This window comes from Montipora foliosa, chromosome 9 (assembly GCF_036669935.1).
Source record: "Montipora foliosa isolate CH-2021 chromosome 9, ASM3666993v2, whole genome shotgun sequence".
NCBI lineage: Eukaryota > Metazoa > Cnidaria > Anthozoa > Scleractinia > Acroporidae > Montipora > Montipora foliosa.
Window position 1 is genome coordinate 22,712,645 of NC_090877.1, and position 12,500 is coordinate 22,725,144.

At 38.6% G+C, this 12,500-nt stretch overlaps 1 protein-coding gene across 10 annotated transcripts in view; it reads left to right on the top strand.

Moving 5' to 3' along the window:
- LOC137970900 (uncharacterized) overlaps positions 1-11,860 on the top strand; it is a 39,293-nt gene extending 27,433 nt beyond the window's left edge. For 3 of the 10 annotated variants that reach the window (XM_068817544.1, XM_068817551.1, XM_068817552.1), the window contains one exon: positions 4,167-4,689. In XM_068817544.1, coding sequence (XP_068673645.1) covers positions 4,167-4,366 — 200 coding nt within the window. In that variant the 3' untranslated portion in view covers positions 4,367-4,689. Of the gene's footprint in view, positions 1-3,246; positions 3,351-4,011; positions 4,097-4,166; positions 7,686-9,268; positions 10,011-10,346; positions 10,389-11,374 lie in introns of those variants that run through there. The other 7 variants (XR_011116891.1, XM_068817548.1, XM_068817549.1 and 4 more) reach the window with 7 other exon arrangements.
- Positions 11,861-12,500: the final 640 nt, after the last annotated feature.

Genomic DNA, 12,500 nt, shown 5'->3' on the forward strand with positions numbered 1-12,500 from the left:
TTTGTCAAGAAAGTATTCTTTTGACACGAATTAAAAACTACGTTTTCTTTGTAACCAAAGTTTGTAAAGGGGATCCTCTACTCTGTTGTAGCTCATCGTCTTAAATATTTGTTGGACAAGATGTTACTCAACCTCGTTCCCAGGGTCTCTCATCTTAACGCCTGGCCCCAGGCGTTAAGATGAGAGACCCTGGGAACGAGGTTGGATGTTACTGTACATATTTTTCTGCATATATGGATTGTAATTCCTTTGTCACAGAGCACTCGTACATGTACGCACTCCACTTTCCACTAAATGGGAATGCTTTTCTAAGGGCAAGCACACGTTCAACGAACTCTATCGTTTTCAGAGGTTTCACACTAAATTAGCATGATTCGAGTCATTCGAAAGTTGGAATGGCAATGGTGCCTTAAAGGTGCTCTCTCGTCGGTATAATGATAGCAATAATCTAGTGAGACTGGATTTGGATATAGAATGTTGCATTTTAATACTGTATTTTTTCACCAAAACCACATAACAATTCTTCAAATATTGTGCCAGTCTTTCTTTAGCAAGGGAATCCCATACGCCATTGGTAGTCTGATCAGCTATTTACGATCAGTTGCAATGGAAATATTTTCCATGAAATGCGGGTATTGCGTGACCATTTTTATCGGTATGTAGAATTAGATGCAGAGTTCCCTTTTTGGAATGATCGGCTCTGGGCACTTCAAAGAACACGAAAAGTGCGTAACCTCCATTGGTATGGACCCTCAACAGTACGGTATAGACCAGACAACGGACATAAAATCTCGACCCAAAAGAGCAAATGCAAACTTGACCTCTTTATTACGAACACTTTTGTAATAAGGTGTGATAGTTTGTGAATGTCGTACAACTTCCTGCTGGTAGCACCGTGACACTCCTGAATACCAACGAAACCGTATATTTTACTAAAAGACCCTGTTCGCATACCCTGAAAGCACAATCTCCTTCGGTCTTCCTAAAAAATATGGAATAGGAAGGAGATTCTCCCAGCCGCCTCAACGTTTCGTATTGAGCATGCGTTAAAAATTCAAACGCATTTGGTTGTCACCCATGCGTGCCCAGTAACCGCAAAACCACAAAATGAAAACAACTGTGGCAAAAAGTCGACAACCAATGGATCATTTCCTTGGATATTCAAGATAGTCATACCTTCAAATAGCCGTTTCATTTTTTAATGAAAAATTTATAGGTTTGTGGCGGACTAATCTCTGTAACCGACATACGGAGGAAATATTCATGAAATATTCAGATCGCTACAAAAAATTGTAGAACCAGTAAGATTCATTGTGTTCTCGGACGAACTATTTTTACTGGTGGTAGCGCGCTGCGTTGTGCATGTGGGACAGGAGAAATCAGAGAAATGGAGATAAATTTCTGCAAATTGCTTTCGTGAAGTGCTGGTTTCGGTATCATCGGTGGGGTGTTAATATTCCTATCTTCAAAGATTTGGGGGTATAAATTAGGGATGTTTGTGAACGAACAGATACGAAGACGAAAAGATGTCTGGTAGAGATCTCGTAAGAAGGCTGTTGAGAATGATGAACGTTTCTGTAAAACTGAAGTGAGTGTCTTCTTTGAGCTTACTGGAAAGGGTATCTAATGAGTCTTTTTCTTATTTGTTTCTCAGCAATCGCTTACAAAAAAAGCTGATGCTTTTAAGAAAAATATAACTTGCCATCGGGCGTTCTTTTCTTTAGAGCTCTAAAAGGAATCGATGGTTTAGGGTCACGCGAGGAAACTGTTCGTCACAGTTGGAAATTAATTGTTAATTAAACCTACTTGTGTTGCTTACTTGCGATACCCGCCTTTGCTCGTCATATTGATTGCTGCTCAAATGACGCTTATAACAGCGCAAGCAAAATGATGAAGTAACATATTGGCTTAACAGTATCTGTACAATCTTCAATTCTTAGAAGAACTTTTTCTTATAAGAACATTCAGGCTGAGATTGACCAGAATTTTAAGAACATACTAAAAACATACCCTGGCTGAGAGTCAGTTAAGAACGCCGGTCTTTATTTTGCCCATTTGTTTTTGGTTTTTGTGAGTAGTATAAATAAAGGTAAGAGAAACGTTAATTTGTAGTCTAACACGATAATTAACTCTAGAACTTAGGGACATTCTTTACTCGTGATGTTTTACTAAAAGGCCCTGCTGTTCGCATACCCTGCAAGCGGAATCTCCTTCGGTCTTCTAGAAAAATCGGGAAGAGGAAGGAGATTGTGCCAGCCGCCTTAACGTTTCGTATTGAGCATGCGTTAAAAATTCAAATGCACTCGGGTGTCAGCCATGCGTGACCAGTAACCGCAAAACCACAAAATGAAAACAACTGTGGCAAACATTCGACAACCAAGGAATCACTTCCTTGGAAACGCAAGATAGGTCGTACTTTCAAATTGCCATTTCATTTTTTAATGAAAAATTTATACGTTTGTGCCGGACTAGTCTCTGTAACCGACATACGGAGGAAATACTCATAGGAATTGATCATGCGCAAATTTAAAAGCAGGCTTGACAAGTCGAAACTGGACTGACTCATCCATTTGTTTGGGTGAGCCGTAAATCAAAGAATGTCGAGGCGGCTGGTAGACTCTCCTTCCTTTTCCCGATTTTTGTAGGAAGATCGAAGGAGACTCCGCTCGTAGGATACTGTTCGCACTACGCGAATCTGTCAGCGAAGCCATTTTTAGTGCGAACGAATTTTTTCAGCCACCACAATTTTGCAACTTCCACCAAATTTTAAAAATGCCGTAGACTTGCCTTGGAGGTCTTGGATGTTTTGTCAGGCTACGAAACCTTGACGGGTCATATTTCGCAATATGATATTTTCATATGTAGCGTGCTCAGCTAAGTTCTTAATTTACCCACATATTGCAAATGAGCTGAAAATCGGTGGAAGACGAATCCTTACCACCAAAACTACCATCGGGGAATGAAGAGGAATAATAGAATAAGAATAACGGAATTTTTTTTGCCAAAGCAAATGTTTCCCGGTTTGCGGCCCCAGGTGAACCGTTGTTGCGGAACCACAACTTGCTTCCCAGGAAGCAAAAATGTTTTTGAATTTGTTCAGAAAGCAAATGTTTCCTCGTTTGCGCGCCGAGGAAACATTTCGGGAAACAATGTTTCCACCGTTTTCCACAACAGTGTGTCGTTTGCGGCCGCCTTAACTCCTGGCTTACATTAATACGTGCCTTGGAACTGTTAACATATTCACAGAATCTTGGTATAGGTGGTTTGCAACCAATCTCTATAGACACAGATAACAATGCCGCAATAAACAAAAAGGAGCTGATGTTTCCGTCCACCAACATGGCGATGACGTAACGTAACAAATCACCTATTTTAAATTCTATGATTCATTTCTTGACTCGCTAATGACGTTATGTAACGTCGAAACGCCCTCGTTTTTAGCAGTTTTCTAGTTTCTTATGGATTTTTAGAACTTTTTAGCTTTAAGCTTTAACATCAAATTACAGAAATTTCATTTTCTTTTATGATTTGAAACCGGAGCAATCTCTGTTATGCGAAGTGTACTTAATTTAATATTGCTCGCCGGTGATTCTTGTAGACTGTGAGAAGAATGTGATATTCTCAGATCGCTACAAAAAATGTAGAACCAGTAAGATTCATTCTTTTCTTGGACGATCTATTTTTGCTCGTTGTTGCGCGCTGCGTTGTGCATGTGGAACAGGAGAAATCAAAGAAATGGAGACAAATTTCTGCAAATTGCTTTTGTGGAGTGCTGGTTTCGGTATCATCGGTGGGGTGTTAATATTCCTATCTTTAAAGATTTGGAGGTGTAAATTAGGGATGTTTGTGAAGGAACAGATACGAAGACGAAAAGATGTCTGGTGGAGATCTCGCAAGAAGGCTGTTGAGAATGATGAACGTTTCTGTAAAACTGAAGTGAGTGTCTTCTTTGAGCTTACTGGAAAGGGTATCTAATGAGTCTTTTTCTTTTCGTCTTTTATTGTTTCTCAGCAATCGCTTACAAAAAAGCTGATGCTTTCGAGAAAAATGTAACTTGCGATCGAGCGTTCTCTTTAGAGCTCTAAAGGAATCGCAGGTTAGGGTCACGCGAGGAAACTGTTCGTCAATTGTTCTTGTACAATTAAACTTCTCTTTTGATTGTTTAGGTGTAAGAAATCAGAGGAAGATTCTACTGCATTGTTTGTTGGGCGGTTCAGTGTGCTGTGTTTATTGGACGGTCATCTGGTCATATCATTCTTGGACGGGCAGATATGTGCGATCATTTAATTTCATTCGTGTGAGTGTAGAACATCAAGCCGTACTGTTGTCGAAGAATTTTCTCTACAGTTCGAGAACAGTTGTCTAGGAAGTATACCGACACCAATTATATTTGCTCGTGAAAAGTTATTTGAGATATGCGGTTTTAATTTTTAGTGAACTGACTCCTGACAGATTTCACGCCAAAGCTTTTAATAATTTGATCCCAAACTTTCCATCTCTTGAATAATGTATGCGTGTAGAATAGAATTTGTTTGTTATTTTCGTAGACGACAGCTTGAGCACAACCTGCAGCCTTTTACTAATGGGAAAATACCAGGAGGAAACCTTTAGCTGGCGTTTTGACCACTCAAAGGAAGAAACATTTTCACTGAACTTTACTTATTTATTTATTTTAATGTATTCCCAGTTTGTGAATGTGAATTCAGCGTTCATTTAGTTTAAACCTATAATCTTTTGTTTCTGCCCAAATAAGGTAGATAACCATGGATTTTACTTAATAGTTATTACTTAATACTAATTTCTTAATAAAGCTGCTCGTCAAACGAATGAATAAAAACTGATGCCACCAAATGCTCGGCGATTGTCTTTGTGACTTCTGTTAAGATCTTGCAATACATCGGCGATTGTCTTTGTGATGTCTGCTTAGAACTTGCAAAACATCGGCGAATCATATTGGTTGTGAGTTCTGTTGAGAACTTGAAAAGCATTCTCGTTGATTGACTAGTGTGATGATGTCTTTGTGACTTCTATAAAGATCTTGCAATGCATCGGCGATTGTCTTTGTGACTTCTGTTAAGATCTTGCAATACATCGGCGATTGTCTTTGTGACGTCTGCTTAGAACTTGCAAAACATCGGCGAATTTTATTGGTTGTGAGTTCTGTTGAGAACTTGCAAAGCATTCTCGTTGATTGACTGGTGTAATGATGTCTTTGTGACTCTATAAAGATCTTGCAATACATCGGCGATTGTCTTTGTGACTTCTGTTAAGATCTCGCAATACATCGGCGATTGTCTTTGTGACGTCTGCTTAGTACTTGCAAAACATCGGCGAATTTTATTGGTTGTGAGTTCTGTTGAGAACTTGCAAAGCATCCTAATTGGTTTACTTGTGTGGTGTCTTTGTGACCACTATAAAGATCTTGCAATACATCGGCGATCGCCTTTGTGCCTCCAAACGCTTATCGATTGAGTATCTCCTCAGTGAACTTACGTTTAACAATTGGAAGGTAATGCAAACAACATGACTACTTTGTTTGTTTTCGGTTATTGACAGGTGCAACTTCGGCTAATCGAACAATGCTTGAAGTCTTTTTCAGACGAAAAGACTGACCCTTATGCTATTGCAAGGATTGGTCGACAAACGGTATTTTTTTAAGGTTCTTGATCACTCCCTTGGATCTTACAGCAGATAACCGAGCCACCTGGACAAAATTGACCAGTCGAATTACAGGAAAGTCAGAGTACATTCCAAGAAAGTTAGGTGTTGATCCTAATCAAAATAAACAATATAGACCAAAATCAACCAATAACAACCTGAAAGGTCCCTTAGAGTGAACGACGGAGGCAAAAAACGGAAACGTTAATTATATTTTTGACTTGAGGTCGCGATAGTCTTTACAAAGTGCGGCAATGGTAGCGAACAACGTGCTTTTAGATGACAAAATAAGGGCTAGTGTCAATCTCCTGGGTGTTATATGTAAAGTTTCGAATCGACCAAGCGTTCGCTTTTATCATTTAAATTTCGTGCTTTTAGTAACTAATTTTTTATGAGCTGCTGTTTGGCCCACAACCAACTTTCTTATGTTATTGGTCAAATCTGTCTAAGTGGCCCCGGTTACAGTATAGTCGTATCGTAACACCGATTGGTAGGTCATTATCGTTTTATATCATTATTTCTCGAACTTTTAAACCAGTTTCTCACTGAAAAATTGACACTTGCGTTTACTGGGAAGAGAGAAAGTAACAGTGGATAACAGTGGACTATTAACTTAATATTCCAATATGAGTTTAAAAACATTTTTCTGAATCTGTTTCTTTGCAAATTTTCATTGACTATGAAACATTTCTACAAGATCCCATGACATAGTAACTTGTAAGAACTCGAAAAAATTCCAGAATAGTTGAAAAGTAAGTAAATAATTTGTACATAAGGATACAAATGAAAGGGATGTATATTTCGGCTGTTATTTTTATCATGATGAAGTCTCAATTTCGGTGACAGTCATGATAGGGATCATGTGATTTTAAAATTAAGGATAAATATACCGATAATCTGGCTTTTTAAAAAAATTGTTCATTTGTTAATACTTTTAGTAACGTAGATTTTGTCAATGAACATGATAGTGTTAGTCGTGATAGATAATAGTTATATATAAATTTAAATTTTTTTTGCGTTCATGTGGACTCAATTCAAGTATGTAAACACGAAAAGAGAGCTAGACCATCCAGCTATCTTTGTCTCCCTCACGCATGGACATGGACGCATATGATAAATCATAGGTTAGATTAAATAGTATTCAGATTGTATGCCACATAAAGGGATGGTACGAGGCAAGTTGTTCTGAAGATCAAGGGGAGGAAATGGACGCTCTCTTCCCATGCGATAGTACATCAAAGTTGGCAGGTTTTAGGCGTAATGTGGATGATACTAGAGAGTAACAAGTGTTGGCGAAGAGACCATAAATTACACAACGTGAGGTGAGCGATAAAATCTTTAATTCATTTCCTTAATTCTTAAAAAGATAGTCAGCGTAGCTGGGATTGGGATCGCTTATTTGAAGGGGGGGTGCTTTTTACAAACTTTGAGCCCTAAGAGGGGCGCTAATTCAAAGCGGGGTGCTTATTTGAAGCTGGGCGCTAATTCGAGCATTTACGGTAAATCTTTTTCACATAATTTTTCTAGGGGCACTTTTATACAAATGAACGGTACAAATAAGCAAATTAACGCAAACGAGAAAACTTAAGGTAGGATGGGACCTACAGAAAGGAGACCGTTGTGTAATTTATGGTGAATTATAAAAAAATATTTGCGGAGTAGGAGATAAATTATATTTGCATTTTGACGGTCTAAGTTAGACTTTGTTCAGATGACGGCCCTTAATGGCTTTACAGTGATATTAAAAGGAAGTAACGCTGAAATAGCTGATTAATCTTGTTAAATTTAAGTAAAAATCACTTTTCTTCTTTTTCAACTTGCTGGCTGGCTAAGTATGTTCATCCTACATTGCTGGTAGAAAGCAATGACAAATAAAAAATTCCTGGCTGGGATTATGGTCCTCAATGAATTTGCTTGCTGGCAAAAGGGATCCTTTGGACTTTGTCTTGCTGGCTCTGAGGAGCGGCTATTTTTTTCCCACGAAAGTTAATTATTAACCATAAACCGCTTTAAAGGTGCCAGTTTGTTGTTCGGAAACGAAATGAACCTTATTTGAAAAATTGGTCGTTGAGCACTCCTGATAAGGTAGATAACCGTGGTGGATTTTACTTAATAGTCATTACTTAATACTATTTTCTTAATAAAGCTGCTCATCAAACGAATCGGTGAAAATTGATGCCACCAATAAAATATATTTTATATATTTATTATTGTAAATATATTGACGCTGCGTTTCATGATGCGAATACTAACATATTTTCGGTAGGTTTTTCAAATGCACTGGAGTGTCAGCCATGCGTGACCAGTAACCGCAAAACCACAAAATGAAAACAACTGCGGCAAACATTCGACAACCAAGGAATCACTTCCTTGGAAACGCAAGATAGGTCGTACTTTCAAATTGCCATTTCATTTTTTAATGAAAAATTTTTAGGTTTGTGGCGGAGTAGTCTGTAACCGACATAAGGAGGAAATATTCATGGGAATTTGGACAAAAAAATATCAAAACATATCGATGGCGATTGATCATGCGCAAATTTAAAAGCAGGTTTGGCAAGTCGAAACTGGACTGACTCATCCAATTCTTTGGGTGAGCGGTAAATCAAGGAATGTCGAGGCTGCTGGTAGAATCTCCTTCCTTTTCCCGATTTTTCTAGGAAGATCAAAGAAGACTCTGCTCGTAGGATACTGTTTGCACTAGGCAAATCTGTCAACGAAGCCATTTTTAGTGCGAACAATTTTTTTCGCCCACCACAATTTTGCAAGTACCGACAACACTTTAAAAATGCCGTAGCCTTGCCTTGGAGGTCTTGGATGTTTTGTCAGGCTACGAAATCTTGACGGGTCATATTTCGCAATATGATATTTTCATATGTAGCGTGCTCAGCTAAGTTCTTTATTTTCCCACATATTGCAAATGAGCTGAAATTCGGTGGAAGGCGAATCCTTACCACCAAAAACTACCATCGGGGGATGGAGATGAATGATGTTTCCCGTTTGGGGCCCCAGGTGTTGCGGAACCACAATTTGCTTCCCGGGAAGCAAAAATGTTTCTGAATTTGTTCAGAAAGCAAATGTTTCCTCGTTTGCGCGCCAAAGAAACATTTCGGGAAACAGTGTTTCCACCGTTTCCACAACAATGTTTCGTTTGCGGCCGCGTTAAGCACCTGGCTTACATTCACGCGTGGCTTGGAACTGTTAACATATTAGAGTGATTTCACAAACCCCAATTCTTTTATGCTAATTAGAATCCTCCAATGCTAATGAGTTGTATACAAAAAGTTTCAAACTGTAACATAAAAGAATTTGCATATTGTGCACGTGCGCAAAATTTAAAACAACATCATTTTGCGCTGACAGTCATCCTTTTTGGAAGTGCCAAACAGGGCTTTTCTCAAAATGTCAAATTTATGGCGCCCATGGGACGTAGAAGAAGAAGAATCTACGGGTTCTTGAAACAACCAGGATAAAGGTAACAGCTCCAGCTGATATTATTTATAAATGTTTTGACACAAGGACAACTAGAAACTAAATAAAATTTCCCATCCCAACCCAAAACCCAGTTTTCTGAAGGCCTTTCTTCTTTTCGCTTGATTCTTACTTCAAACAGGCGCTCAAAGGAAACGCGTTTCTATCGGAGAAAATGAAAAACGCTTTATCGTGGAATGTTACAACCTCTGCCACGGCAAGGACTGGAAGGAGGTGTTGCTCTTTGCCAAACAAAGAGTCATTGAGCGTTGTGAGGATGTATCTGGAACAATCAGCAGATCGCTTGACAGGGAGAATGCGCAACATAATTAAGAATGTCTTGCGATCACCTCAACCTGCCACCCAGCCAGCAACGTCGACAGGTCTAGACGAAACGCTTGCCTTGATTGCCAGGCAAACAAAGTATCCAACGTTGATGACTCCAAGTCAACGGAAAGCGGAAGCTGTTAAAAGAAAACTCGACAATGAATTCATCGCTTCATTATTGAACAGTTCAGAAGAAGAGAATGGAAGGCACGAGGAGAAGGAGAAGAGGCGAAAGATTGATCACGCTAAGGAAGCACAACTAGCCCATCAAAAAATGTGTCAGAAAGCCATAGACACCATGAATAATGTGAACGACTTGGTGACGAAAGCGAATACCTATTTAGACAAGGCCAAGAGATAAGGAAGAAAAACGCCATGTTTTGCTCCATATTTAATTAAACTGTTTAGGGTTTGTTTAACGCATTTTGACAACTAAAATATAGTTCTTGTTTGAGCCTGTTTTGCTCAGTGCACATAGCTAAGCTTTCTAAACCGGTTCAAGCGAACCTAGATTGTAATGAGATCGTCAGCGCTTCTGCTCCACAAAAAGAGATTAAAACATTGGAAACGTTGTCTGTGTTTGCGGGAAACCATCTCGAAATTAGAACGGTGTACTTTAGAACGTGCTGGCTCTATACCGTATTCATAAATGGCGGCTAAGTAATTATTATTTTGTCTTTATGCTAATCATCGTAACTAGCCTCGTAAACACCAGCAAAATATAAAAGAAATTTTGTTCCAAAGTGAGGCTAGTTAGGATGATTAGCAAAAAGACAAAAGAATAATTTCTTGACCGCCATTTATGAATACGGTCTATTGTTCTTGCCCATTAGCATTTAAGGATTCCAATTAGTATATAGGAATCGGGGTTTGTGAAATCATTCTATTCACAGAATCTTGGTATAGGTGGTTTGCAACCAATCTCTAGAGACACAGATAACAATGCAGCAATGTACAATTGCTGGTGGACGAACAAAAGAGCTGATGTCTTGAGTCCTATTGTATTATCACCTGCCCTTGGGCGAATCACAAAATAAATAAATAAATAAATAAATAAATGTTTCGTCCACCAACATGGCGGCGATGACGTACCGTGACAAACCACCTATTTAAACTCTATCATTCATTTCTTGACTCGCTAATGAAGTTATGGAACGTCGAAACGCCCTCGTTTTTAGCAGTTTTCTAGTTTCTTATGGATTTTTAGAACTTTTTAGCTTAAAGCTTTAACATCAAATCAGTACAGAAATTTCATTTTCTTTTCTGATTTGAAACCGGACCAAACTCTGTTATGGGAAATGTAATTAATTTAATATTGCTCGTGATTCTTGTAGACTGTGATTGGCTAGACTTTTTTTTTTGTCACACGCTACAAAAAATTGTAGAACCGGTAAGATTCATTGTTTTCTCGGACTATCTATTTTTACTCGTTGTTGCGCGCAGCGTTGTGCATTTGGGACAGGAGAAATCAAAGAAATGGAGACAAATTTCTGCAAATTGCTTTTGTGGAGTGCTGGTTTCGGTATCATTGGTGGGGTGTTAATATTCCTATCTTTAAAGATTTGGGAGTATAAATTAGGGATGTTTGTGAAGGAACAGATACGAAGACGAAAAGATGTCTGGTGGAGATCTCGTAAAAAGGCTGTTGAGAATGATGAACGTTTCTGTAAAACTGAAGTGAGTGTCTTCTTTTAGCTAACTGGAAAGGGTATCTAATGAGTCTTTTTCTTTTCGTCTTTTATTGTTTCTCAGCAATCGCTTACAAAAAAGCTGATGCTTTTGAGAAAAATATAACCTGCGATCGGGCGTTTTTTTCTTTAGAGCTCTAAAGGAATCGCAGGTTAGGGTCACGCGAGGAAACTGTTCGTCACAGTTTGGAAATTAATTGTTTTACAATTAAACTTCTCTTTTGATTGTTTAGGTGTAAGAAATCAGGGGAAGATTCTACTGCATTGGACTGTCATCTGGTCATATCATTCTTGGACGGGCAGATCTGTGCGTTCATTTCATTTTATTTGTGTGAGGGTAGAACATCAAGCCGTACTATTGTCGAAGAACTTTCTCTTCGATTCGAGAACAGTTGCCTAGGAAGTATACCGACATCTATTTTATTTGCTCGTGAAAAGCTATTTGTGAATTGAGATATGCGCCGGGATTCAAGGTTCAACGAGCGTGGTAAACTTCACCACAAAGTTATTAATAGTAATCCCCAAAACTTCACATCTTTCATTTTCATGTCGAATTTGTGAATGTGAATTGAGTGTTCAGTTCGTTTAATCTATAATCTTTTATTTCTACCCAAATAAGAAAGATAGCCATGGATTTTCCTTGATAATTTGATAGCTTGATTTGTTAATAAAGCTGCTCAACCAAAGAATCAGTGAAAAGTCGTGAGACGTGATGCTCGTTTGCCGGTATATATATTGACGTTGCGTTTCATGATGCAAATACTCATATATTTTCGGTAGGTTTTTCAAATACACTTGCCTTGATCAGATACGATAAGCGTTTTATACTCTTTTTTTCTTTAAGTTGCTTCTTTCTTAGTCTGGTAAAGTGCGTAAATAGGAAACGGCTGACATTTTAGAGGACAAAACTGTTTACTTATCATTGTCAAAAATCTGTCATCACAATGAAAAACCAAGTGCGACCGGTTTGTCCACGGAAGGACAAAATTTGGTCACAGACGGACAAACTTCAAAGATGCCGTCGATTACCTCTGGAGCAGGCCAAACTGAAACAAATCTTGGAAAACAATAGCGAGGGTGTCTTGATTCGGAAATGATTTGACAGGTGATATGTAGCAGAGTCTCTATGCTAAAGACTTCGTGGTAAAATTGATAACGATCTCATTTGGCAACAACATGAATCCAGGCGCGTATTTTCCGTATGGTAATGGGGCAACAATTTCCTCAATATCCACCAGGAGCGACGACGCTCACAGCATGGTGTGATGTTTTGTTCACATATTTTGTTCTCAAGTGCGACTGTAGCTTTCCGGACAATTTTTTTGTCACTGGCCGATTTCAAGTCAGATTTGTCCTGAA